This window comes from Heloderma suspectum, chromosome 1 (genome assembly GCF_057233095.1).
Source record: "Heloderma suspectum isolate Gila_16-S chromosome 1, 16-S_ref, whole genome shotgun sequence".
Taxonomy (NCBI): Eukaryota; Metazoa; Chordata; class Lepidosauria; order Squamata; family Helodermatidae; genus Heloderma; species Heloderma suspectum.
Window position 1 is genome coordinate 273,324,210 of NC_139458.1, and position 27,967 is coordinate 273,352,176.

At 44.7% G+C, this 27,967-nt stretch overlaps 2 protein-coding genes across 6 annotated transcripts in view; one reads left to right on the forward strand and one right to left on the reverse strand.

Moving 5' to 3' along the window:
- The window catches only part of SLC66A3 (solute carrier family 66 member 3), a 154,374-nt gene that overhangs the window by 6,911 nt on the left and 119,496 nt on the right, over positions 1–27,967 (reverse strand). The window lies entirely within an intron of this gene.
- ROCK2 (Rho associated coiled-coil containing protein kinase 2) overlaps positions 19,083–27,967 on the forward strand; it is a 107,569-nt gene continuing 98,684 nt past the window's right edge. For 4 of the 5 annotated variants that reach the window (XM_084826611.1, XM_084826612.1, XM_084826614.1 and 1 more), the window contains exon 1: positions 25,510–26,293. In XM_084826611.1, the coding sequence (XP_084682737.1) occupies positions 26,150–26,293 (144 nt within the window). In that variant the 5' untranslated portion in view covers positions 25,510–26,149. Of the gene's footprint in view, positions 19,231–25,509; positions 26,294–27,967 lie in introns of those variants that run through there. The other variant, XM_084826613.1, reaches the window with a different exon arrangement.

Below are 27,967 nucleotides of genomic sequence, written 5' to 3' on the forward strand. Positions count from 1 at the left end.
CTTCTAGAACTAACACCAAAAAAAGATATCCTTTTCATCATAGGGGATTGGAATGCTAAAGTAGGAAGTCAAGAAATCACCGGGATAACAGGCAAGCATGGCCTTGGTGTACAAAACAAAGCAGGACAAAGGCTAATTGAGTTTTGCCAAGAGAACACGCTGATCATAGCAAACACTCTTTTCCAACAGCACAAGAGGCGACTCTACACATGGACATCACCAGATGGTCAATATCCAAATCAGATTGATTATGTCCTTTGCAGCCAAAGATGGAGAAGCTCTATACAGTCAGTAAAAACAAGACCTGGAGCTGACTGTGGCTCAGATCATGAGCTTCTTATTGCAAAATTTCGGCTTAAATTGAAGAACGTAGGGAAAACCACTAAACTGTTCAGGTATGACCTAAAACATATCCCTTATGAATATACAGTGGAGGTGAGGAATAGATTTCAGGGATTAGACCTGATAGATAGAGTGCCCGAGGAACTATGGACCGAGGTCCATAACATTGTTCAGGAGGCAGCAACTCAATCCATCCCAAAGAAAAAGAAATGCAAGAAAGCCAAGTGGCTGTCTGATGAGGCTTTACAAGTAGCTGAGGAAAGAAGGGAAGAGAAAAGCAAGGGAGAAAGGGGAAGATATATCCAACTGAATGCAGATTTCCAGAGAATAGCAAGGTGAGAGAAGAAGGCCTTCTTAAATGAACAATGCAAAGAAATCGAAAAAACAACAGAATGGGAAAGACTAGAGATCTCTTCAAGAAAATCGGAGATCTCAAGGGAACGTTTTGTGCAAAGACAGGCATGATAAAGGACAAAGAAGGCAGAGACCTAACAGAAGCAGATGAGATTAAGAAGAGGTGGCAAGAATACACAGAGGAACTATACAGGAAAGATCTTAATGTCCCCGATAGCCACGATGGTGCGGTCACTGAACTTGAGCCAGACATCCTAGAGAATGAAGTCAAGTGGGCCTTAGGAAGCATTACTAACAACAAAGCTAGCGGAGATGACAGTATTCCAGCTGAGCTATTTAAGATCCTAAAAGATGATGCTGTTAAAGTGCTGCACTCAATATGCCAACAAATTTGGAACACTCAACAGTGGCCACAAGACTGGAAAAGGTCAGTTTATATTCCAGTTCCAAAGAAGGGCAATGCCAAAGAGTGTTCAAAGCTCATTTCATATGCCAGCAAGGTTATGCTCAAAATCCTACAAGCTAGGCTTCAGCAGCATGTGAACCGAGAACTACCGGAAGTACAAGCTGGGTTTCAAAGAGGCAGAGGAACTAGAGATCAAATTGCCAACATTCGCTGGATCATGGAGAAAGCAAGAGAATTCCAGAAAAACGTCTATTTCTGCTTCATTGACTACGCTAAAGCCTTTGATTGTGTGGATCACAACAAACTGGCAAATTCTGAAAGAGATGGGAGTACCAGACCACCTCACCTGTCTCCTGAGAAACCTGTACCAGGGTCAAGAAGCAACAGTAAGAACTGGACATGGAACCACTGATTGGTTCAAAATTGGGAAAGGAATATGATAAGGCTGTATATTGTTGCCCTGCTTATTTAACTTATATTCAGAGTATCATGAGAAACACCGGGTTGGATGAATCACAGGTCGGAATTAAGATTGCTGGGAGAATTATCAACAACCACAGATACGCAGATGATGCCACCCTAATGGCAGAAAGCGAAGAGGATCTAAAGAGCCTTTTGTTGAAGGTGAAAGTGGAGAGTGCAAAAGCTGGTTTGAAACTCAACATTAACAAAACTAAGATCATGGCATCTGGCCCCATCACTTCCTGGCATATAGAAGGGGAAGAAATGGAAGCAGTGACAGATTTTACTTTCTTGGGCTCCAAGATCACCGCAGACGGTGACTGTAGCCATGAAATTAAAAGACGCTTGCTCCTTGGGAGGAAAGCTATGGCAAACCTAGACAGCATAGTAAGAAGCAGAGACATCACCTTGCCAACAAAGGTCTGTATAATCAAAGCTATGGTCTATGGGGTCACGAAGAGACGGACATGACTTAATGACTGAACAGCAACAACAAACTTCATTGGCACATATTCCCTCTTATCTTTCCTTGTCTCATTTCCTCCTGTTGTCTCTTCCACTCTCAAAAGTTAGAATGTCAGTTCTTCGGGGCAGATGCCTGTCACTTTTTGACCTACGTTAATTCTGCAAAGCATGATGTCCTTTGATTGCATTATACACATTATTTCATACAAAGTCACAGTTGTGTCTTGTAACAAGCTTTACTTTCTCCTCTAGGTGGCAGTCTTGTGCTTTTGATGGAAATAAGTAACACACTTCTCTATCTACACACAATGATTCTAGTGCTGCTTCTGTGATGCATTTTTGTTGAGATATCCAAATATTCTTGTTTTAAACACATCAACTGAATAATTTGTGTTGTCCAATGTGTCGCCAACACATTGATTATTGTAAAACTTAGTTAAAAGGGGCAATTACCCCTGATTTTTTAAAGAAGTGGTTTGACAGCCATTTTCACAGGAGCGGGGGAGGGAGTGATATTCAGTGATCATCACGACTTAAGCATGTCTAACTTTTATTTTCCACACTTACTATTTGCACTAGTTATTAGCACAGAATATGCCGCATTTTGCCGTGAGCTCATATGCCAACAAAGTGCCCATTGATATGATGGGCTGTGTTTTACTTTCTTCCATAAAAGCAAATAACTACAACTGCTAGGAAGTCAAGAGAAAGGTTGTGCTTGAGGTAAGTAAGCACATGCTTGTTTCCTAAGCTAGATGTTGATCCCAATGATCTTCCCAATTGCAACCTTCTATTTGTTATAGACATTAATAGGGAGGGGAGGTGTGAGGGAGGGAAGGCGACCAGGCCAGCATGTGACGGTGAGGGAGGGCAAGGACGGGAGGGAGGGAACCTAGGCCTGCAAGTGTTGGCAATGGGCAGTATCCAGCGATGTCATTCCAGTAATGCAAATTACATGGCACTAGCTAGTGCAACACCAGTAGCGCTAGCTTGCATGACGGGACTCCCAAGAACACCAGTTGTGCTAGAGGTCCCTTTCACCAATGCAGTGTTAGCAGAATGACATCATTGGATACTGCCCACTGTGTCTCTCTGAACTTGGTGCACACAGAATGATTTCCTCTTCCTGCATCGAATCCTTGTTATGTTGGATAAGCAGTGTGTATACACTGCCTACAAGAGTGTTGTTGTGCCCCACAGGCAGTCCAGAGTGGCTAAGGGATAGTGAGTTGACATTTGAATATATAATATTGGATCTCCTGGGGTGAACTCATGTTGTCTAGCATACGTAGTATCTTGTCTTCAAGACAGGGAATGTTTACCGGCATATGTGTACAACATAGGAGCAAGGACAGTATTTCAGGTTTCAGTTTAAGGTGTGTGTGGAGGCAGGGTGGGTGGTGGGAAGAGAACATTTACTGTTATAGTGAATATAGTGGTGAGAACATTTACTGAGGGATGGGGTCCATTGAGGGTGTCTTGCCCATGGGCCCTCAGAAACCTGGAGCCAGCAACTTCCCAGGGGGCTGTAGGCCAATTTCCCTCTATGTCACTGAATTTGCTGCCAATTTTTTTCCCTTTTCTAAGAACCCCTTCCTCCAGTAAAGGTAAACCCTCCCACTACTATTTTCAACAGCTGTGTTTTAAAGAAACAGGCAGGACAACATTATGTTTTAAAGTCTGTCTAATAATGCCTTCAGATTTGTTGTTTTTTATATAATAATTGAATCAAGTAACTTAGAAAAACAGTCTACGTTTGAAACAATGTTTAATGAAAAAACAACCATTGAAAATCCCCCCTTAATCTCCACTTAAACCTTCCCCTTAACCTACACCATTAGCTTGCCCATCACATCAAACGTAACCCCCCTCCCCCATCTTGCACCCTGGCTGCAGCAAACCAGCAGGGCTTAGGAAGTGGTGGCTTTTCCACCACTTCTACCAAGGCTTCTCCCCCATCCTGTAGGATTACTGTACAATGGGTAGGCAATACCTGGCCTTTTTTGAAGTTGGCCACCATTGAATTTACTGCTGAAATTTAGTAGTGCAGCAGCAAAAAAAGGAGTGCTTTTTGCACACTCCAAAAAGAGTGTGGTTGCTTAATACAAGCAACTACAGCAAGCAACCATGAGAGAAAGTCCGCTATGGGGGCAGGGGAAGGAAAGGTGGCAGCAGAAACTGCTAGGGCCTGGCAGGCATTAGTTTCCCCAGCCTAGACACACCAACACTAACACAACTGATGCTCATGCTATCAAGTCAGTCCCTGTAAGCTATGAGCACCATTTGCTTTGGGGTAACATAACTGAGGGCTTCTCCACGTGAGGCTTTTATCCTGTGATTGAGATTCATGGAAGTTTGCAGGTCCTTTGCATGATGTCATCCTCCAGGGTGTCTCCTGCACTAAATGACCTGCATGCCATTTTTCTAAAAATCTGAGATAATGAGCTATCAAATTACAGTGTGTTGAGTTCCCTCATGAAAGGAGGAAATCAATAAGAGGAGCTAGATCACAGCACCAGCTAGTGGCTGTATAATGAAACACAGAACAACACAGATAAAGGGGAAAGTGAGGGAGAAGGGAAGCGTGTGTAAAGGAAGCCTGTCATGATCCTGCATTTAAAATGGATGCAGAAAGCCCCAGTAAAGTTGTGGTATTTTAGTCTGTTGTAGAAATGCTCTGAGGAACTTTGCAGATCTGCACAGCACCCTTAGACAGAGATGAATTTCTTAATTCATCTCTGTCTAAATAACAGATGCTTGGATGTACTATTAATTACCCTAGGAGAAAAGAAAATCTATGTTGGAATAACTTTCCATGTTATATCTGGCATTTGCCTTCACACTGATAGTAAATAAGAAACCAGACCCACAAGTCAATGTTGCTGCAATCCCAGCGTCTAAGAGAAGTGCTCCGGTTCAGAGCTGAAACCAGCCTGGACTAAAAGGCTTGTTGAGGCCCTGCAGGGAGAGGAACGGGGTTCCTGAAGCTTCTACATATAGCACGTGGAGGGGAGCCCTAAACCTCATGGTGCACACTGCCACCCCAATGCTAATCCTCTTCGAGTGAACTTCATAAATCCTGCTTGGATATAAGGGCGGCTTTTGGCAGCAATTCATTAATTAACCTACAAATTGCAGGGATGTGAGCTGTGCGAGCTGCCTCCAGTTTCCAACAGCAACCTACGAACGCAGCATTTGTAGGTTGTTGCCTAGATGTATGGACCTGGGCATTTGGGGTTGTTCATGGGTTAAACAACCCCAGGTTAACCCATGCCCCCTCAAAAAAGAGGGAGGGACCCTATTGACACTGCTTAGTAAGCGGCAGTGTTGGGGGTGGAAGTGGGACCACCAAAAGAGGGCTGGAGATGAATTGGGTGATTTCCCATCAAAAATAGCTTAGATTGACACAGTGTTTTTAAAACTTACAATATATTTAATAGAATGTTTACTCTCACAGTAGATCGTATTTTGTTTAGATGGGCACACCTTTGTTTAACAGGTAAAGAAAGGAAAATAGTTAAGCCAATAACTGCAGCAGGGCAAAAAAACAGTGGGGGGATGGGAGTTCCTTACTTGTATTTTATTTGGGAAAGAGTCCACTACTACCAAGCAAATCCTTTGCAATAAATTTTCCCATTTTCTTAATTGTCTAGATAACAGCCTAGACATCACGAATTTGACATATTGAGCATCTCTTAAAAGTTGACTCCTGCTTTGCAGTGTTTTCCCATGTACGCCATCCTGGAAAACAATAATTCCTAACACACATTGGGCACTACCCAGCAAATTTAGTTGCAGCTCAGTTACATCGGAATGTGTGGCCCTTGCTAGTCATGAGCACAGCCTGGTCTAGACAAATAATTCTTCGTATATGTGGCTGGACTCAATACCAGACTGCAGGTGGAAGAATCACATGAATGGGTGCCCCACCCATATAAAGACTTGCTGCACATGGAAAATTAGATGCTAGAGGGGCAGAAGGGCAATAGTCTGGTTTTCTCCTTGACATGCTAGTTTTCTATGTGTAGGGAGGTTTCTCTGCTCCCTTACCACAACATTCCTCATCTAGCCTGAAGTGATACATTCATAGAATGATAGAGTTAGAAAAGACCTCAGAGGTCATATATTCCAACCCTGTGCTCAATGCAGGATCCACAGTGCGGCATGCAATTACAGCATCCCTGGCAGATGGCCATCTAGCCTCTGCTTAAATACCCCCAGTGAAGGAGAACACATGACCTCCCAAGGCTGTCTGTTCAGTAAAACAGCTTTTACTGTTAGGAGGTTTCGCCTAATGTTTAGCCAAATCTGCTTCATTGCACATTTCCACCCATCGGTTCTAGCCGTGCCCTTTGGAACAACGAAAACAAGTGTACTCCATCTTCTGCGTAATGGCCCGTTGGATATTTAAACACAGCTATCATGTCTCCCCTTAATCTTCCCTTCTCCAGGCTAAACATACCCAACTCTTTCAACTGGAGGAACAGATTTACTATGCAATGAGCTTTTGCTTCGACTGGGGCCATGTCCAGTTGCAAGTAATGTTTGCTGGATTGTGTTCATTTAGTCAGAAGTACATCACATGGATTTCTGTGAACTGCTCGGGATTATAGCTAACCCACATTTTAAAACATGAAGCTAACCTTTATAAATCCATTATCTGTAATGCAAGTAGGATACTGTGTTGTGGTTCTGAGTTCTCTGCACTTTGTACTCTCATTCTTAGTTTGTACAGTATGCTCAGGTTTTCTATTGCAAAGGATAATATATGTCAATACCCACTCTAAGTAAAAGGATAATATTTTTAGTTGGGGCAAGGCATGGTGAATTTAGATTTTTGGCTGCAATCCTGTACACAGTTGGCAGGCTGATTATGTGTGGGATGCAGCTCAAGTCCTATTCAAGGAACTGAGAAGCAACAACTATTTAGCTGTTGTTTCCTCTATTTATAATTGTGTGAAAAACAAGAATAAAAATGTGAACCCTCTAAAATGGTCATTTGCTGGGAATTGACATTTTAAATGCATAATATGGGTGTTATAATGAAGTGCATTTTTCTACGGAAAGAGTTTTGGTTTTAGATTTCAGCTATGGAATCTCAAAATTGTAAGAATGCAGCTTAAAGGAGACATGGTGATGTCCAAATGTTCTCTGAATTCTAAATATATCTAGATTTCTGGATATTTTGTTGCTTGGAAATGAAGACAGAATAACTAAAATGGCCTGCGTATACCCTGGTTTAAAGCCTCCCCCCTTCTTCTTTTTTGGTTTCTTCTGCTGTCTCTGCAACAGCGACAAGGAGATTATTCTCTCAAAAGTATAAATCAGGCCAAAGTGATGTGAGATAAAATGGGATTTGCGTGTCTTTCTTTGTTGTGTGTTGGAGTGGGAGGCAGGGAAGAACAGCATCTGAGATTTTGCATGCCGCACAGTGTTGCCAGATTGCACCCAGGTATAAAACCAATTTTTGGCAGGATTTCCAGCCAGCCATCCACACACACAGGACCAAAGTACAAAGTAATTCTACCACTCCTACCAAAATCCTTCTTCTTTTGGGAATATGGGTCAGTTTAGAGTAAAGAGTAGCTGTACAACATTTTAAGGCCTCGGATGTCCTGGGATTTGGCCGTCTGAGAAGCTGGTCATTTTTTTACCCTCGCCTTTCCAAAAGCTTAAGATAGCTTACTATCCGCTAGTTACACAGCACTTTTGATTAGATGAAATGCTTCAACTTTGAGCTCCAGGGGAGATGTTCTGTTGTACTCACATGAGTGCATGCAAGTCCTATGTGCTCTGAACTCAGTACAATGCCTCATCTAGCTGCATGGCAGATAGGCATAAAATGAGGGACAGTACAGCTATCTGACTGATCAAGGTATACATCAGGGTTGTATATGCTCTGCACTAAGACTGCACAAAAACATACAGCGAGGGTGTTTCCAGGCAAGGCTTTTATCACCCTGCCTAATTCACAGAATTTTATGGAGTATCCAGATAACAACTTCCACTCATAGCTCTGGTATGTTTTCACACCACTCCTTCCATCTCGTTCCATACTACACAGTCCTGTGTTTGAAGCTGCTAAGCTTCAGCAGGAGTTATCAAGAAGCTCAGCCTTGCTGCTGTTTTAAGTATACTACTAATATGTCTTGACTATAGAAACTTTGGGCTGGTTCACACAACATGGCCTGCTCATCATGGGTTATTTAAATGTGCAGCCACCATTTTGAATATGCAACCTCCAATCAGGGTTGCACCATGTCGTGAGAACCTGCCCATTGTGTGTTATTCGAGGGTTAAACAACCCTCGCATAACCCTACCTCTAACCGAGGGTTATGCAAGTGTTGTTTAATCCTCAAATAACCCACAGTGTCTGGGTTCACACGACATGGCGTAACCCCCAGTTGGGGGTTGCATATTCAAAACGGTAGTTGCATGTACCTGGCATGCACCATGCCTCATCATGGGTTAAATAACCCACAATGAGTCGGCTGTGTTGTGCGAACTGGGTCACTGCCTGGAGAAGGTATATCAAGTAAAAGCTTGGATATACAGGGCAGTCAAGCAGATGCACATAGTCCTCTTCTGGTGTGCACAACAGGTAGGGCGGTCACTTACAAGTCACCAAAAAAGAGGAAATGCATCACCCAAAGAGAGAGAGAACAGTAATTTGCATAAAATTTGCCTATGCTAATTTGTATGTATATACAAAGAGAGGGATGCCAATGTAGCTTGCTGCTGTGCCCTCTGTGCACAATGGTATTGTAAGGAGGAGGTATGCAGCTCTTCCTCTGGCGTGCGCTCTCTCTTCAATAAGGAAGCTGGCACCTTGGGATGCTTCTGGGCATCGGGAACCTCCTTCCATTTGAATGGAAGGTCAGTGGCTGGTGGCGCTGGCTCATTGTAGACCAAAGAGGCGACACAGACACTACCTTTGGACATAGTTAAAACCAGAGCAAGAAGAGACAGCTCCTTTGCCAGCTGGATTCTGGCTGCTACACCTTGTGCATGCCTGTGCGGTAGAAGGCCTTTGTTTTATGTACCTCCACATCCCGTATTTTCTCTGTCTTTTTTCAGCTGGGGCTTTCTACAATCCTTTCCCTTGCCATTGGTTTTTGTCTCTACCTCTTAATTTGCCTCCTCTTCCTTGCTAAAGGTTTCTCTCCCCCCCGCCCGTTTTCTTTTTGCCTTCCTGTCTTTGTCCCCCCCTTTCATTCTCTCTCTCTCCCTCTCTCCACCCCACCCCTCTTCTCCCCTCTTGCTTCTGGTCTTTCTCCTTTCTTTCCATTTTTCTTCACATCCAACTCTTAAGGGTTCTTCTCTCTCACTCAAGCAGAGAGCCAGTGTGGTGTAGTGGCTAGAGTGTTGGACTGGGAGTCGGGAGATCCGGGTTCTAGTCCCCACTCGGCCATGGAAGCTCACTGGGTGACTTTGGGCCGGTCACAGACTCTCAGCCCAACCCACCTCACAGGGTTGTTGTTGTGAGGATAAAATGGAGGAAGGAGGAGGATCATGTATGCTGCCTTGAGTTCCTTGGAGGAAAAAAGGCGGGATATAAATGCAATAAATAAATAAATAAATAAATAAAGCAGGTATAGCCAGGAGGTAGGTAGGGGTGTGTGTGTGTGTGTGTGTGTGTGAGAGAGAGAGAGAGAGAGAGAGAGAACATGTGATATGCAGAGCAATCCTATCTAGGACTACTCAATCATAAGTACCGATTAATTTACTGGGACTCACTCCCAGGTAGGTATGCATAGGATTGCAGCCTTAGGAAGGAGAGGGCTGGGGTACAATAGATGAAGGCAGGAATTTAATTAGCTGTCTGAATGGCATGGTGGGAGGGACACCAATCGGACTTTGCCTCAGGTGGCAAAATGTCTTGGGCTGGCATAAGACCCAATTGGTTCCTCTGGTTAGCTGATGGGCAGTAGTACACATTATGGCCATTATGTGGGTGCTGGTAAAGCAGGGGTAGGCAACTTGTTAACCCTCCAGATGTTTTGGCTTACAAGTCCCATGATCCCTCACCATTAGCTATGCTGGCTTGGGCTGATGGGAGATGAAGGTCAAAACTTGTGGGTGCCACACGTTTCCCACACCTGTGCTAAAGTATCATGAAGATTAGGCCTTTGGTGTAATAGGGAATTAGTCGTATGGTACCTGCTGAGTCCCCGGGTGCTTTATAGAAGTTAATGTAGAGCCAGAGTTCTTCAGTTTTGCATCTGTTAAGACAGTTCCCCCCATCCCCGCCAAAATGGCTTTTTGTAAGATCTCACCTGATGAAGAGATCTGGAGACCTTGAAAGCTTGCACATTTGGGGGTGATTTTTGTTTGGCTTAGTAAAAGAATTATACTAATATGGTTGTTGTTATTACTGTTTTTATTTGTTTGGATTCAGTTTTCTTTTTATATGGTTCAGCACCAATATTCAAAACCAGGAGAAGGAGACATTTTTTTGCTGATGTACTAAAACCCCCCACAAAGGAACAGAACCCTTCAGTGGTAGCAGGAGGGCATTTTTAACAGACTCTGATCTGGGGATATTTTTGTCCCTGCAAGTGTGATGCACATAGCTTAATGTTGGCAGCTTTCAAGGCACAATTATTTGGCTTGGGTACTAGTTTGATTGCTTTTTCTAACTTTACTGCCAAGTCTTGTTTTTTAATGTTTATCTGGAATAGAATTATAGCCTACTGACTGTTCTGGGTGACCTTGAACAAATCAGGTGGTAACTGATTCCCTGCATGGAACATGTAAATTAGGGACAATTGCACAAATCGTTTAATCAGAGCTATTGTGAGGCCTACTAATTAAATTTCAAACTTTTTCCCCCCAATTCTGCAGTTTTGCTCATTAGAAGGGTAGCAAGTTAATTAATCTGTAATTGTGGTAAACTAGATTCCATTCACAAACCAAACACGTGGATATCTGTATGCCAGGCTTCCCAAATGGATACCGACTGAAGCAAAAATGGCAATCTATTACATTTGTGTCCCAGTCTTGTATTCCCTGAGGCTTAGGGAAGTGAACACAAGGATCATTCCATTTTATTCTTCAACATCCGTGTCTGGCAGAATGTTTTTTCAGGAGCACCCAGTGAGTGTCCTAGCTAAGCACAGGTTTGAACCCAGGGCTTTCCAGTCCACATAAGCTACATCAGGGATAGGCAGACTTCAGGCTTGTGGGATATACTTTGTCTACTTGAACCCCAAGTTTCCCCAACCAGAGCTGTACACTTAGAATTAAAGAATTCTGAGAGCAGGGGGCTGTTTCCATCAGCAATTTACTCTGAGCCACTTGCATGTTGAGGTCATTAGGGATACATGATGTCGTGGCCATCCAGCAGCCATCCCGGAGCTTATCAGGGAAAAACTGGATTTACCTGAGATTGCGTAAAGTCCGATTCTTTTCCTTAGGTTGGGTTCTCTGCGGTATAGTTGTTGTGTGCCCCAACCCCCGCATTTAGCTCGGGTATGCTAGCCCTGCCCAGGGCTGTGCCTCACACCATGACCCCAGTCAAGGGGTGTTTCCTCCGACTGTGCTGAATGAGGCTTGCCCTCTGAATGCCCACAGAAATAACAGACAAGCCCCTCAACTGACAAGGCACATTTTAAAGCCCAATTCCTTAAGTGTGATTAAGCACGATCTTGAGGCTCCGATTGCCTTAGGAAGTAACTACTTCACAGCTTCCTTATGGTGATCCTGTGCATTAAAATGGGGGCTGGTTTCCATCTCCTTCCCACAACAAAGCCATTAATGTCTCCTTAGAAGTAACTCCCAGTTTGCTGAATGAGGCTTGCTTTTGACTGCCCTCATCAAAACTTACAGAGATTCCCCCTCAATTGAAATGGCACATTTTAAAGTCCAATTCCATAAGTACGATTAAGCGTGATCTTGAGGCTCAGATTCATTGCCTTAGGAAGTAAGTACTTCACAGCTTCATTATAGATCTCCTGTGGGTTACAATAGGGCCTGGTTTCTGTCTTTGTGTTTACTGCTCTCTTTCCCACAACAAACCCATTACTGTCTCCTCAGAAGTAACTCCCATCAATGAGGTCCTGTAGGTTAAAATGGGGGCTGGTTTCCATATTTGTGTTCTCTCCCCCACTTTCCAAGCACAAGCATATGTGTGTCTACTCAGAAGTAACTCCCATTGTGCTCAATGAGGCTTGCTCCTGAAATGCAGGTGCATCTGGACTTTCAGGGGAAAGGAGAAGGGGGGGAAGCCTCTCTTATCGGTTGAGCAGCCCCTCCCAGTCATATGACATTCACTCCTACTCCCACTCCCACCAGGAAGTATGTTCTATGAAGCGAATTTTACTGGTCCAGAGAATCTGCTTGTGGAACCCTGCTCACAGCAAAGCTGATTCCTTTTTTAAAAAATCTGTACTCCTCTGTCAGCTTCCTTCCTTTGTCAGGGAAACATGGCCCAGGAATTTTTTGAGTTAAAGAACAGAACACAGCTCACGCTCCTTCCACACAAAAATCCACATCTGGTTACCCTAAGCTTTCTTCATTTGTGCATTATAATTTAGGGTAGAATTAAACAACTGGGACCCAGAAATCTTTACCATTTTATTGCAAATCATCCAGGAATCTGCCAGTAGATTCAGATCTACCTTCTGCCCACCCCTGTGCTACATCACTCTGTTCACTAGCTTTCAACTAATAATAACACGTCAGTTAGTAATTAGTTATTCCGTACATCCAGAATTAGAAGCTATTGACTGCAAAATCTCCATTACTCAATTATTATCTCTATAAGAAGAAACCACTACATTCCAGTTTGAAATTTTTGTGCACTGCACCACAGAAATAACACTGATTGCTATTAAACATAACTAAAGTACATGACCACTTGAATGTAAGAGCTACAGCCAGGGCCAGAAATATTGGAACAAGGATAACTGTTTTGGCAGTTGGCTTCTGTACACCACCACACTGAAGTTGAAAGAAAACACACCCAGATGGGAGCAAAGTCAGGACTTTCATCTGTAATTCAAGGGGTTTGACAAAAGTAGGGCACTAACCATTCAGGAAATACAGCCAGTGGCATACACACACACCCATCATTGGTGGCTCATAAGTAATGAAATGAACAGCTGACAAGCAGCTGCATGGCCAGATGTGGCCTGTTTCCTGGGTACCCCATGACCAATCAAGCAGATAAAAAGCCTGGAGGTGGTTCTGAGTGTTACATTTGCATTTGGTAGCTGTTCACTGGAACCCCCAACATGAGGTCCAAAGAGGTGTCCATGCGAGTGAAGGAGACCATCATTAGGCTGAGGAAACTCATCAGAGAGATAGCAAAAACAGTGGGAGTGGCCAACACAACAGTTTGGAACATCCTGGAAAAGAAGGAATTAACTGGCAAGCTCAGGAACAGCAAAAGGCCTGGAAGACCACAGAAAACAACTAAAGCGGATGACTGCAGAATTCTGCTCATGGTGAAGAGGAACCCTTTCACAACATCTATCCACGTCAAGAATGCCCTTGAGGAGGTAGGCATGTCATTGTCAACATTACAGTCAAGAGACGGCTTTATGAAGGTAAATACAGAGGCTTCACAACAAGGTGCAAACCACTGGTAATGCTCAAGAAGCGAAAGGCCAGATTAGCCTTTGCCAGCAAACACCTAAAAAAGCCTGCCCAGTTCTGGAATGAGATTCTTTGGACTGATGAGACCAAGATTAACTTGTACCAGAATGATGGGAAGAGGAAAGTATGGAGAAGGAAAGGAACAGCTCATGATCCAAAGCATACCACATAATCTGTCAAACATGGTGGAGGCAGTGTTATGGCATGGGCATGTATGGCTGCCAATGGAACCGGGTCACTGGTGTTTATTGATGACCTGACTGCTGATAAAAGCAGCAGGACGAATTCTGAAGTGTATAGGGCTATACTTTCGGCCAAATGCTGCCAACCTGATAGGACGCCGCTTCATATTACAGATGGATAATGACCCAAAACATACAGCAAAAGCTACCCAAGAGCTTCTCAAGGCAAACAGGTGGGATGTTCTTCAATGGCCAAGTCAGTCACTTGATCTCCACCCAACAGAGCCTGCTTTTCACTTACTGAAGACAAGACTGAAGGCAGGAAGACCCACAAACAAGCAGCAGCTGAAGGCAGCTGCAGTAAAGGCCTGGCAAAGCATCTCGGGAGGAAACTCAGCATTTGGTTGTGTCCATGGGTTCCAGACTTCAGGCAGTCATTGACTGCAAAGGATTTTCATCCAGGTATTAAAGGCGACCCTTAAGTTTGAAATGACGTTGGTTTGTTCCATTACTTATGAGCCCCCAATGATGGGTGTGTGTGTGTATGCCACTGACTGTCCTTCCTGAATGTTTAGTGCCCCACTTTAGTCAAACCCCTTGAATTACAGCTGGAAGTCCTGACTTCGCTCCCATCTGGGTGTGTTTCCTTTCAACTTCAATGTGGTGGTGTACAGAGACCAACTGCCAAAACAGTTATCCTTGTTCCAATATTTCTGGCCCTGACTGTATGTGGCACCAGGTGATGAAATTGTGAGCTGTTGAGCCTGGGAGAAAGGGGAATAATAAGTTCTGGGAATGATTCACTGCTGCTAGAATATAGGCAGTAGCTGGGGAATCTTCTCTCTCCAATATCTCTGTGGCAAAAAGAAACTTCTCAGTTTCTGTCCTTGGTAATTATCAATACCTTTAGGGTGCAATCTCATGCAGGGTTAGACAGAAAAAAGTCCTACAGCTCCCAGTATTCCTCAGCCATTCATGCTGGCTGGGAGTTGTAGGAATTTTTCCTATCTAAACATGCATAGGATTGCACTCTTAATTATCCAGTCACCAAGATTCTTGTGTAAGTAGTGCATGAGATTCCTGACTTGTGTTCCTGATAGTTTCCTCCTACAGAAAGTAGAGAAAAGAACTAGAGGATCGGTTATCCTTGACTTGATACTAATCAACAGAGATAACTTAGTGGATAAAGTAGCAGTTACGGGAACTCTGGGGGAAACTGACCATGTTATACTTGAGATCTTGGTTCTAAAGGAAGCAAAAGCTGAGTGTAGCTAAAGGCATACCCTGGATTTTAGGCAAGCCAATTTTAAGGAACTTGGAACAATTATAAGTAAGGCCCCATGGCAAACGACGCTAATGAGAAAAGGAGTCCAAGATGGGTGGGAGATTTTAAAAAAGGAAATTCTAAACATACAATTACAAACAAGTCCAAGAAGAAAAAAGGTGGAAGACAACAGAAGAAGCCAGTGCGGCTTCACAAAAAGCTTAGAGATGACCTGAAAACAAAAAAGGACACATAGAAAGAGGAAGGCCAAGCTACAAAGGAAGAGTACAGGCAGGTGGCACAGAATTGCAGGGATGGCATCAGGAAGGCTAAAGCTGAGAACGAGCTGAGGTTAGCGAGGGATGCTAAAAGCAACAAAAAGGCTTTCTTCAGATACGTGTATAGTAAAAGACAGAGGAAAGAAATGGTGCTTCAACTATTAAATAAGGATGGCAAAATGATGACAGATGACATAAGGCAGAAGTGCTCAATTCCTACTTTGGCTGAGTCTTCTCCCAAAAGAGAGTCTATGACCCACCCACCCCCCACCCCCGGCAAAGGTGAAGTACAGGCTGAAGGGGCAGGATTGCAGCTTAAGATCAATAGGCATATGGTCAAGGAACACCTCATTACTTTGAATGAGTTCAGATCTCTAGGGCCAGATGAACTGCACCTTAGAGTAATAAAGGAACTGGCAGAAGAATTCTCAGAATCACTGTCTATTCTCTTTGAGAAATCATGGAGGACGGGTAAAGTGCCAGATGATTGGAGGAGGGCTAATGTTGTCCCTATCTTCCAAAAGGGCACAAAGGAGGAACCTGGGAACTACAGTCTGACATCAATCCCTGGGAAAATTCTGGAGCAGATTATAAAGCAATCCATCTGTAAACACCTTGAAAACAATGCAGTGATTACTCGAAGCCAACATGGATTTGTCAAGAACAAATCCTGCCAGACTAATCTGATCTCATTTTTTGATCTGGTCACCTCCCTTGTGGACCGTGGGAATGCTGTAGACATAATATACCTCGACTTCAGCAAAGCTTTCGACAAAGTCCCCATGATATCCTGATGAGCAAACTAGCTCAAAGTGGGCTAGATGAAACAACGATCAGGTAGATCCACAGTTGGCTACAGAATAGGACTCAAAGAGTGCTTATCAATGCTGCTCAAATTGGGGAGAGGTAACGAACAGGGCACCGCAGGGCTCAGTCCTGGGCCTGGTGCTCTTCAACATTTTCATTAATGACTTGGATGAGGAGGTGCAGGGAATGCTGATCACATTTGCAGATGACACAAAATTGGGTGGGATAGCTAATACCCTGGAAGACAGAAACAAAATTCAAAGTGATCTTGATAGGCTGGAGCGCTGGGCAGAAAACAACAGAATAACATTTAATAGGGATAAATGCCACGTTCTGCACCTAGAAAAAAGAAACCAAATGCAGTTACAAGATGGGGGATACTTGGCTCAACAATACTACAAGCGAGAAGGATCTTAGAATTGTTTTGGATCACAAGGTGAATATGAGCCAATAATGTGATGTGGCTGCAAAAAGGGCAAATGCTATTTGGGGCTGCATTAATAGAAGTATAGCTTCCAAATCCCATGAAGTACTAATTCCCCTCTACTCAGCACTGGTTAGGTCTCATCTTGAGTACCATGTCCAGTTCTGGGCACCACACTTTAAGAAGGATGCAGACAAACTGGAGCGGGTTCAGAGAAGGGCAACAAAGATGATCAGGGGACCGGAAACGAAGCCCTGTGAGGAGAGACTGAAAGAACTGGGCATGTTTAGCCCTGAGAAGAGAAGACTGAGGGGAGATATGATAGCGCTCTTCAAGTACATGAAAGGTTGTCACAGAGAGGAAAGCCAGGATCTCCTCTTGATCATCCCAGAGTGCAGGACATGGAATAATGGGCTCAAGTTACAGGAAGCCAGATTCCGGCTGAACATCAGGAAAATCTCCTGACAGAGCAATACGACAATGGAAACAATGACCTAGGGAGATGGTGGGCTCTCCCACACTGGAGGCATTCAAGATGAGGCTGGACGGCCACCTGTCAGGGATGCTTGGACTTGGACTCCTGCATTGTGCAGGGGGTTGGACTCGATGGTCCTATAGGCCCCTTCCAACCCTACTATTCAATGATTCTAGTGGGGCGCACTGAATCGCCAGAATCTCTGTAAACTGGAACGTGACCTGAGTGGTGACATACAGATGTCCACATGTTTGAAAAATTTCCACCATTTTTTTCTCCCTCCCAATTTCTGACCCTCCCAAGAAGCAGATGTTGAGATAGATATATGCTCATAAAGATAGCACAGAGCCCCTCTGAGCAGCAGCATCTACTCAGCCAATCACCTTTCCTCCCTGTCTTTCCTCTGTGAGGTCATGCTTGCTCAACAATGCAGGCAGGTAGATGAGGTCATCACATTTCTAACTGGCTATGAGTGCAGTCAGCAACTGATAGACAGCTTGTTGAATTTGCCTATTTACTTAATTTCCTTTATTTTATTTATTTAAAGCAACATATATTCATGTTAGAGTTAGCTGTTTTTTGTTTTAGTTAAATAGGAATATGTTAGTCTGATAATTTTAGGATTTATAGCATATTATGTGGGCAAGGATTTCTGTGAGGTAATAACCCAGATTTAATTATATTTTATAGTATATTTTCTCTGTATTAATAGTATGTAAATACTAGTTTGCAGGAGAGTGGGGCAGACACCTAACGTGTTTGGCAGCTTGACAGACTTGTAAAAGCTGCCCACCTGGTTGCAATGCTAACTTACTCCCCAGCCCACCAGGAAAACCAAACTCATTGGGAAAAAAAGGTTTTCACATTCTCCCCTGTGAACTCTGAAGTTGAAAATTCTCCAAATATTCCAGAATCCTAAGTGACTCAGTGGATTGCGTCCAAGCCTTCCGCTTTAAATATACACTGCTGCCCCAACACAGACTCATCAGTGAACTGCCTTCACCCAGACAATTGGTCTCCCACTAGCAAGACAACCCACGATCCAGCTATTAGAAAGGCCAGAGATTCGATCTGCCCTCGTGCTCGTTGTAGTCTTCTTTCTCATTGCCTTTCCCAGGAACTGAGAGGGAGAAGCCAGGAGAAAGGTGAGTAACCAGATGCATTCCACCCCCTTAACGAGAACAGGGGTGGGGATAGGAGGGCACTTGGATTCTCAGCCCTCTCTGAGCAGTGCAAGTGGCACTCAAGCCTCCTTGAGGTTCCGCAGGAAAGGACCAGGGTGTGGGGAGAGTGTGCCACAGGTTTTGCTTAAAGATGCACAGTCCCCTTGCAGAACTACAGTTCCTGGTAGAGGAGGGAAGGCTTTGTTGTCATGCTGTAGTGCAAATGCACGCACATCAGGCATAACAATGTTCCAGAGAGATGAGGGATGCTTACAACTCTTGTCCTATTGGTATGGGCATCTCCCTTATACCAAACCGCCTCTTTCCTCTCTTGCTTTGGCATTTTAAGCAGCCACCAACTTAGCAGCAAGCTGTTCCGATGTGGTCTGGGGATTCCTTTTGAGAATGTGAGGCTTTGAGCTAAGCTGAGATGGTAAATCAGGCCAAAGTCAGTATGAAGATGACTCTGAGATCTTCTGTCTAGGCCATTCTCTCTCCTGCTAGCTCTCCCAAGATGCTGTGCGTGTGGGTTGTACTTAGTTTCCACAGGGTGAAGAAATCAGCCCATCTCTGAATGTTAATCTTCTTTCTCCTCAAATGTGGACATGCAGGTGAAGCCCACGACCACCACTGTGAAGTCATCTCTCCCACAGGAGGTAATGTTGTTGTAGGCCACCCTACATTATACACCTCCATGACTAGGAGAGTCATGTCCCCCTTGAGATGCCACAGCATTGACTCTGGCCCAAAGTACTGGTTTTGAACAATGCACTTTAACACATGATCCCCAGCCCAGGGCCACACTCAAGAAAAAATACCCGTGTTTTGCACCCCACCTGCCTGCCTCATCTGAAGAAAATAATGCTTGGAATGTCTTTATTTTCAATTCTTCTCAATTATACCTTTTTCTTTCATTTCTTTGTCTCAAAAAGCTACAGGTTGACAACGTGATAATATGTATATCGACTCAGAGGTAAATCACATTGACTTCAGTGGTGTTTACTGTCAGGTAAGGAGAGCTCCAAGCAAGGCACAAGGAAACTCTGCTTGAGACATAAAAAAAGGGTAGCATTTCATGCACATTTTTTGTTGGTTTGCAGAAGGAGCTGGAGATGGGTGTTGTTGTTTTGACTGAGAGGGGAGCATTAGGTGGACATTATGCAGTCCCTGTATAAAAAAGTCTTCTCTCTGATTAAAGTAACGTGGACCGTCGCTGGTGTGCGTGCATTAAATAATGGAAAATATAAAAGCCCCGAGGCAGCAGCAGTGCTCATCTTACATTCTTCCCTCACACTTCTAACACAAATGCAAGAACTATGAAGTAAGATGTGGTGCAAACTCACTTTACAAAGTGATGAAACTCAGCTCATTCAATCTCCTTGTACTTCTCCAACAATTGCAATACTATCCGTTGTTGTGTGGCGCTTAACGGATGTATGGATTTTGTCAAATCCGTTCTGCTTGTGTTTGCAGATTGTCAAGCGTCTTTTGTTCTGTCTGCTCATTGACAGAATTGGATTTTCTTTACAGATGTACAAGAATTTCATTCCACTTGTGCAACTGCGCATTAGCACAAGTGCACTTTTGCACAACCCCACCCCAGTAAAAAGCTGGTCCACTGTGGAATCTGCAGGTCGGATTCACAGAAGTCCAAACTTATTTGAATCCATTGCAGATTTCTTTGACATCCCTAGTGGCACTTGATCACTTTATAAACACAGGAAATACTGTGCTGCATTCATTAATGCCTCACAAATGAAAAGGGATGGTGTAAATCCTACCCTAGTTTGAGACGTGGATGTTGTTGAACCAATTGGAAACAGTGACTGAACTGCTTCCAAATTAAATTAATAAGTTAGTGGAAGTCTAACACAGTCACGTTTTACTTCAAAAGAGGAACTTTGAAAAAAAATGAGGGGGCTGGTAAAATAGGGAGTTGAAAGGAAAAGTCAAGGGGATCAAATCTCTTCAGAATGCTTGGTTGTTACACGAAGCCACAATAATAAAAGCTCAACTAGCATGTGTATCATAGATCAGTGAAGATACCACAAAATCTAAGAGATCACCAGCATGGTTAACAAGCAGTGTCAAGGAAAACATTAGAGAAAAAAAGGCTTCCCTCAGAAAATGGAAATCTTGCCCAATGGAGGAGAATCATGAGGAGCAGTAACTTATACAAAAGAAATGCAAGCAGACAAACAGGGATGCAAAAAAGGATTCTGGGGAGCATATAGCTAACCTTAAGACCAACAATAATAATATAATAATAATTTAAATACATCAGAAGCAGGAAGCTGGCTAGAAAGGTGGTTGGACTGTTGGATGACAAGGGACTTAAAGGAGTACTAAAGGAGGATGAGATTGCAGAGAAGCTGAATGAATTATTTGCATCAGTCTCCACTGAAGATGTAGGGCAGATACCCATGCCTGAACACAAACTTTCAGGAAAGGAGTCTGAAGAACTAAGGCAAATAGTGGTGATAAGAGATGGTTTTAGACCATACTGGCAAATTGAAAACAAGTCATCAGGTTCAGATGGTATCTACCCAAGAGTTCTTAAATTACTCAAATGTTAAACTGCTGATCTTCTAGTATGTCCCTAAGATCAGCCTCTGTGCCAGAGGACTGAAAAGTGGCCAATGTAATGTCAATTAAAAAGGGGGGATCAAAGTGGGATCCAGAAATTACAGACCAGTTAGCATTTATTCTGGAAAAATTGTTGGGAAGAGTTATTAAAGATAAAATTATCAAGCATACAGAAGGACAAGTTTTACTGAAGAAACAGCAACATTGTTTCTGAAAAGTGAGGTCCTGTCTCACTAACCTTTTGGAGTTCTTTGAGAGTGTCAACAAGCATGTGGATAGAAGTGATCCAGTAGATATAGTTTACTTGGACTTCAAAAGCTTTTGACAAAGTCCATCACCAAAGTTCCTGAGTAAACATAGCAGTCATGGGGGCGGGGGGAGAGAGGTCCTCTGGTTAAAGAGCAAAAAGCAGAGAATTTATACACCATAATAAAGGTGTATAAAATTATGCATGGTGCGGAGAAAGTAGGTAGAGAGAAGTCTCTCTCATATAATACTAGAACCTGGGGTCATCCAATGTAGCTGAATGGTGGGGAATTCAGAGGAGAGAAAAGGGAGTACTTCTTCACACAGCGCATCGTTCAACTATGTAATGCATTACCTCAAGATATAGTGATGGCCACCAACTTCAATAGCTTTATAAAAGGGGATTAGATAAATTCATAGAGGATAAGAGTGACTACTGGTCATGATGGTTATATATTACCTCAAGTACAAGAGACAGTATGCCTCTGAATTGCTGGGGAATGCAAGTGGGAGAGTGCACTCATGTCATGGGCATCTGGTTGGCCACTGTGGGAACAGAATGCTAGACTAGATAGGCCTTTGGTCTGATCCAGAATGGCTCTTCTTATATTATGTAGGATCGCTATTAATTTAAATAAGCACAGATTCCTGAAGATTTAAAACCCTATTCAGGTCTGTCTTGGCTCTGGGCAGTCAGACATCTCTCTTTCCGAGATAAACAGAAGGATGATGGAACTGGAATTCAAGGGGTAATGCTATTGGCAATTCTTGATTGGGAATTCTTCTTACTCCACCACTGCAGGTTTAGTTCTGCAGTACTTGTAATAGTAAAACTTGTTCTGTCAAGTCAAGCAAAGATAAGGCTTAAAGGCAGATGAAACAGATGTGTTGGGTAAGAACTTAAAGTACCATTTCCATTAAGCCTCCTTTCAGATTATGGCCAACCTTTTTCTCTATAAAATAGCATGCCACAATAGCCTGATCCTAAACACAATTACGTTGCTGTAAGTCTTACTCATTTCATTGGATCTTACCTGGGAAGTCTACACAGGATCCAAATGTAAACATTTCTGCTTATATGCACATAAAACAACTTTAGATACTATAATGGTCACTAGAGACAGAACCATCTATTGAATCCACTATAGTATAAATTAAGAGTAAATAATACTGTGAAAGAATACACATAGAGTGCTATCCTATGGCCTTTGGATGGCATCTGAGGAGCCTTAGGATGCTGGAGGTTATCCTCTCCAAGGCCAGAGACAATGCTACAACCTCAGAGGAGGAAATCCAAACAGAGATTCTCCTCCCCCACTCACCCCTCCCCTCTCCGCCTCCACAGAAAGCTCCATGTTGGCTGCTTCTCCTGAGGTCAGTGTTGTAACCCTGGGAGGGGAAGAACTTGGCATGTTGGGGTGCACCAGCGGACAGGGAACGGAGAGGCTGTGGATCCACTCAGGCAAATTTAGTCCTTGGCAGCCCAATTCAGACGGGATGAGAGGCCTGTCTAGTGAGAAATGCAGGTAAGGAGGACAGAGAAGCGAAAATAGTCCCTGTCACTCCTTCTGTCCTGCCAACAACAGCCTGGCAGGACACTGGATACCTGGAAACTTCTGATCTCTGAGGCCTCTGCCATTTGGGCAGCAATCCCAATTTGTTTAAACAGCAATGGCACTTCTCCATATTTTGGGGTTGGACCCAGGAGGTAGCCATTATTAACTGCTCTTCTCTGCAACCTATAGGAGATTTAGGTATTAGCAACACCTCTCTTTAGCAACCTTTATGCAAAGCTGAATTTTGCCAAGGCTGACCAGAATGTTCTTTCCTAAACCAAAGGTGAACTTTGGAAGATACACAGAAGAATAAAAGTGCCTCTGAGTGCATTTTCCAGCGTTACACTGAGAACTGGTATAATCGCTAAGGAACTGCTTCAATTAATTTTCTTATAAAACGTATATCCTGCCCCTAATCACATATGCTCTCAGGGTGGGTCACAACAATCAAATAAAAACAGATAAGTCTTCAGTTGGTGACAAACGGTATATAGTGTAGGAGCTTGGAACTGGGATGCTACTCCCCAAAAGACCCTCCAATGAATTTATTAATACAAATTTAATGCAAAAGAAATGTGAACAAATACATGTCTTTCCATCCTTATAGGATGCTATTTCCCATTCCAATAAGAAATATTATAACAAAATTTATTGGGAGGGCAGAACCAGTTCTTTGATGAACTATATCACTTAGTCTGTCCATTTCTGCAGCGTTCAGAGTCTTTATCAGCCATTCTCTGACCAAAGGGCTAGAATTTTTCCAGTGACGGACTTAAAACAATGTCATGAGCAGTTCGAACATATACAGGATGGGAGCCTTTTAATGGATGTGTGCTGTGGAAGTGGATTTTGTTAGTGTTTTATTTAGGGTACAGTTAGTTGTCCTGAGAATCCTTGTGATTGATCTATCATAGTCTTTCACCCGACTCAGGAAAAGATGCTTCCAGGCGAGCTTGTTTCAGCTTTAGCTCATTCTTCAAAATTAAGTGTTGCCTGTATATATCAGATCAGTCATGCTTCTCTTGGTGCGGCATCATATCCAATACAGAAGACCCAAGGAAGAAAAACAATCCACAACACCATATCAATAATGGATATTCTTAATTCTAGGACTTGATAATTTAAAAGCAGTAATAATAGGTTTTATAAAATGCTAATCTGACCAATGTAGAGATGTAACCTGTTGTAGCTAATCCTGTAAATAGCATGGTAGAGTGCAATCCTCAAGCTACTTAAGGGCACAATCGTATGCAGGTTTAGATAGAAAAAAGTCCTATGACTGGATGGGGCATGCTGGGAGTTGTAGGACTTTTTTAAATCAGGGCATGCTCAAGACGTTTTGCTAGCTGAGGGGAAAGAGAAAATGGTGCTCCCTATCCCTCCAAGTCAAGCTGCATAGTACCACTGGCTGCTTCCAGACAAGGCTTTAATGGCACCACCATCCTGCTTCATTCACATAATTTTACAGAGTCCATATGACATATTTCACTTGTAACCCTTTTGTTTTCTCACCACTTATTTTGTCTTTTTTTCTTACTAAACAAAGGGCACAATCCCATGCATGTTCAGACAGAAAAAGGTCCCAGCATGGCTGGGTGGGGAATGCTGGGAGTTGTAGGGCTTTTCTGTCTAAACATGCATGGGATTGTGTCCAAAATCCATTGTTGTTATTCAGTCGTTCAGTCATGTCCGACTCTTTGTGACCCCATGGACCATAGCACGCCAGGCCTTCCCGTCCTCCGCTCTCTCCTGGAGTGTGCTCAAGTTCATCCAAAATCCATTACGGAGGGGGAAAAACAGAATAGTTGCAAATGCCTTCTAACTGGTAGTGCTGGGAGCCCTCCATTTGGCAACACCCCAAGGCTGACCAAGTTATTTTGGCACCTGAGGCAGGAAATCCCTCTTGCCAGGAGGAAATACACCACTACCACCATTTTGCTGCCTTTTCACGACTCCCAAAATCAACTACCTGAGGTGTTGCCTCACTTTACCAAATGGTAGGGCTGGCCCTGAGAAGTTTACATGTATTTTGTGGGGCTGCTCCAGTATAGGTGGCTTGTACATGAAGCACTCATAAAACGATCTCCTTGTGCTGGCGAATGCGCCAAAAACAAAACGCGCGCGCTCGTGTTTCCGTCGGCGAGAAAAAGTGGTGCGGCTGACTCAAGCGAAGCAAAAGGGAGTTTTGCAAAGTCTCGCCCTCAACGCTTTATATGGTCTGCGTGCCATCATGCAAGCATCACCGGAGAGACCGCCTCTGAGGCTGATCGCCCTACGTCGCTTGCTATCGCGGCGTTTTTGCCTCCCCTCTCTCCCAGCAGTCGAGTGGAAGCGCAGCGTAACTGACTGCGAGGCAGACCAGGGAGTCACTGTTATTTCGGATGGCCTGAGAGCAGCTTGAAAATATAGATATGCACGCGCATGTACAGAGGGTGACTTTTGCCTCGCCATGCGCGCAGCTCCGTCAGCAATCCGCTTTGGGGGTTTGACCGGGGCACGGCGCGCGCGTATGTCAGCGGCAACCTTGCGGCGCAAATATCAGTCCTCCCTGAGCTAAGGGGGTTATAGTTAGCCCCGGTGACTGACTACATAACTATGCGAGCGAGAGACCCCTTCTCCTGCCCGTTTCCTCGTCTCTCTCTTGCTGCCCGCCTGCCTATTAGCGGGGCTCGGACAAGAAGCGAAGGCTTGTGGGTAACGAGGAGGCCGCGGCGGCAGGAACAGTTCTCTAAGGCGGGAGAAGGGGGCAGGGGGAGCTCCAGTCACCAGCACAACTGAAAGGGCAGCAATTTGCAGCGGCCGGTGTGGGGCTGCCCTCTTGAGTGACGAACACCCCAGAGCCAGAACCCAGGGAGGCGGGCCTAGCCCGCCCCCTCCTCCTCCTCCTCCTCCTCCTCCCTGCAAGAGAGAGGAAGAGGAGGAGGGAGGAAAGCCCGCCGGGCTCCTCCGCCGCTGGCTTCCTTCCCTCTCTTGTCTTCTCCCCGTCGGGCATTGACCTGGTGGTGCAAAATGGCCGAGGCGGCGTGGGGGGCCCGGCCGTGACTTGTTTTCCCGCCTAGTCGGTGGAGAGGAGGAGGAGGAGAGGAGTGAGGAAGGCGGCAGGAGCTTCCCGCGGGAATCTGCCCCCCCTCCCCGCAGCCGCCCACGTCCCCCGTCTCTGGGCTGTTCATGCCTGGGAAGGGGGGGCGCCAAGCGGGCGGGCGGAGCAGCGGCGGCGGCAGCAGTGCCCGCCCCGATCGGGAAAGGAGGCGGAGGGCGGCCGCTCGCGCCCCTCTCTCTGTTCCTCCCGAGGCGGGCCTGGCCGGGCCAGGCCGGGACTGAGCAAGCCCCCTCTCCCCGGCCGGCGGGTGCTCTGCCCCCCTCCAGCCAAAACTCAATAGGCCCCGAAGCGGGTGCCGCCCGACGGCGCTGGCGACGGAAGCCTGCCCTCGCTTGCTGCCGCCGGTGCCCTGCCAGACAGCCATCGCAGGGCTTGCCTTGGCGCCCGCGAAGGGAGGAGAAAAAGAAGCGGAAGGTGGGAGACCCGCCGGGAGCGGGAGGATGAACCATCAGCAGCAGCAGGCGGTGAAAATGTCTGCTTGCCCGCCGCCAGAGTCCGGGGAAGGGTTCCTCACGGGGCGGCAAAGGAACCTGGAGTCCATGATCCGGGACCCCCGGTCTCCGATCAATGTGGAAAGTTTGTTGGTGAGTTCAGATGATGGGGTGGGTTGCGGGGGAGGCATGCGGGAAAGGGAGGTCTGGGGGTGGGGGAGGAGAGAATTGTCTGCTTTAGGGGATGTTGTTTCGGGGTGGTGTGAAGAGTTCAGCTCCCGCGTTTTAAGTCACTGGGAGAAGAGGAGGGAACCGCTGGACGCCTTGGTTGGGGGCTGGGAAGAGGAGAGCCTGCTCCGACTTTTGCTTTGGAAGAGTTGGGCGGGGAGAGGATGTAACCAGTACAGTTTCTCAGTATGGATGGGATTGGAGATTTTTCTGTCTGGATCGCTTGAGAAAGGGTGCGCGCGCGTTTAAAACCATCATTCCCACTCTGTATTCTCCCCCCTCCCCCAGGAAACTCGACAGTGAGGGATCTGTGGCTGGGATATTTGATTGGATGGACGACGCAGTAATAATGAACACTCTTTTTTTCCCTTTAGGGCGTGTGTTTAGATGAGTAAAGGGGGAAGGGTGATGGCAGTTGTATTCAGCTGGACCTGTTGAAAGGTGTCCCCCCCCAGTTACTAAGGGGACTGGTGGGAAGTAAAGAAGTGTGCCACAGAGGGTGCAAATACGGATTCTGGGGTGGTAAGGAGAGAAGAACGTATGGGCTGTAAAACAGATGCTTGTTGTTTTTTTTGCGGGGGGGGTAACTCTCGCATCATTCCTGAATATATTTATTCGGGGGTGAAGTCCCAGAAGTACATGCTTCTGAGTTTTCTTAGGGCTGCAGCTTTCACTTTGATACTAAACACATTCATCTTGGAAGTTTCATTGAATGATTTAGAAATAGTTCGATTTAAATCTGCTTGTACTGAGATGTTAGTCCATGTCAGTAACTTTTCAGTGTTGTCTTTGATCCTTTGTCTTTGGTTCCCCAGTGAACTTGGGTTCTGTTAATGGGAAACTAATGTTGACTTTCTGCTTGCAAGCATTCAGTAGAGATGTTTAGAAATGACAGACATACTTAGGGAAAGACTGTATCTTGGGGAGGTAGTGGTTTAGTAGGAATGATTAACTTTATTAGCTACACAAATATGAACAGAAGCTTTTCTTTTTAAAGATGTGTGTTTACAAAGAATATTTCCTTTCCATTAGAAAGCTTATTAAGGAAGAAAGATAGGTATGAGATTTTTTCCAGTTCTAAATATGAGACCGTGAAGGGTACAATGAACATGCTGCCTGTATAGGAAAATAGCTTTTGGGATAGCAGAGACCTCATGCCTACTCTTGGAGAAAGAGGAATGGGATTTTTGTTTCTGTTCCAAGTGTTTCTCCCTGCAGGCATGGGGTGTGTGTGGGGGGAGAAGTAGCTGGAGTCATTTGCAAAAATGACTCAGTCCTGCTTGGCTAAAGTACAGGAACTGACTAAACAGTGTGTGTGTGTGTGTGTGCGCGCGCGCGCGCGCTGGAGGCTAGGGCTCTATGCTTGTTACAGACACTCCAGGGTGTAGTGATGACTTTCATGACAGTTGATGGGAGTATTGCAGAACATTTCAGTGGGCTATGCTTGTATTCAGCAAAAAGACCTCTGTCTCCGGTGTTCCCAGTATTATGATGTTTCTCTTCATCTAGTGAACCCTATGGCCAAAGGAGCAGGTATAATACAGTAGATTAGGGGTTGGGAATGTGTGGCCCTCCAGATGTTGTTGGATTGTCAACTTC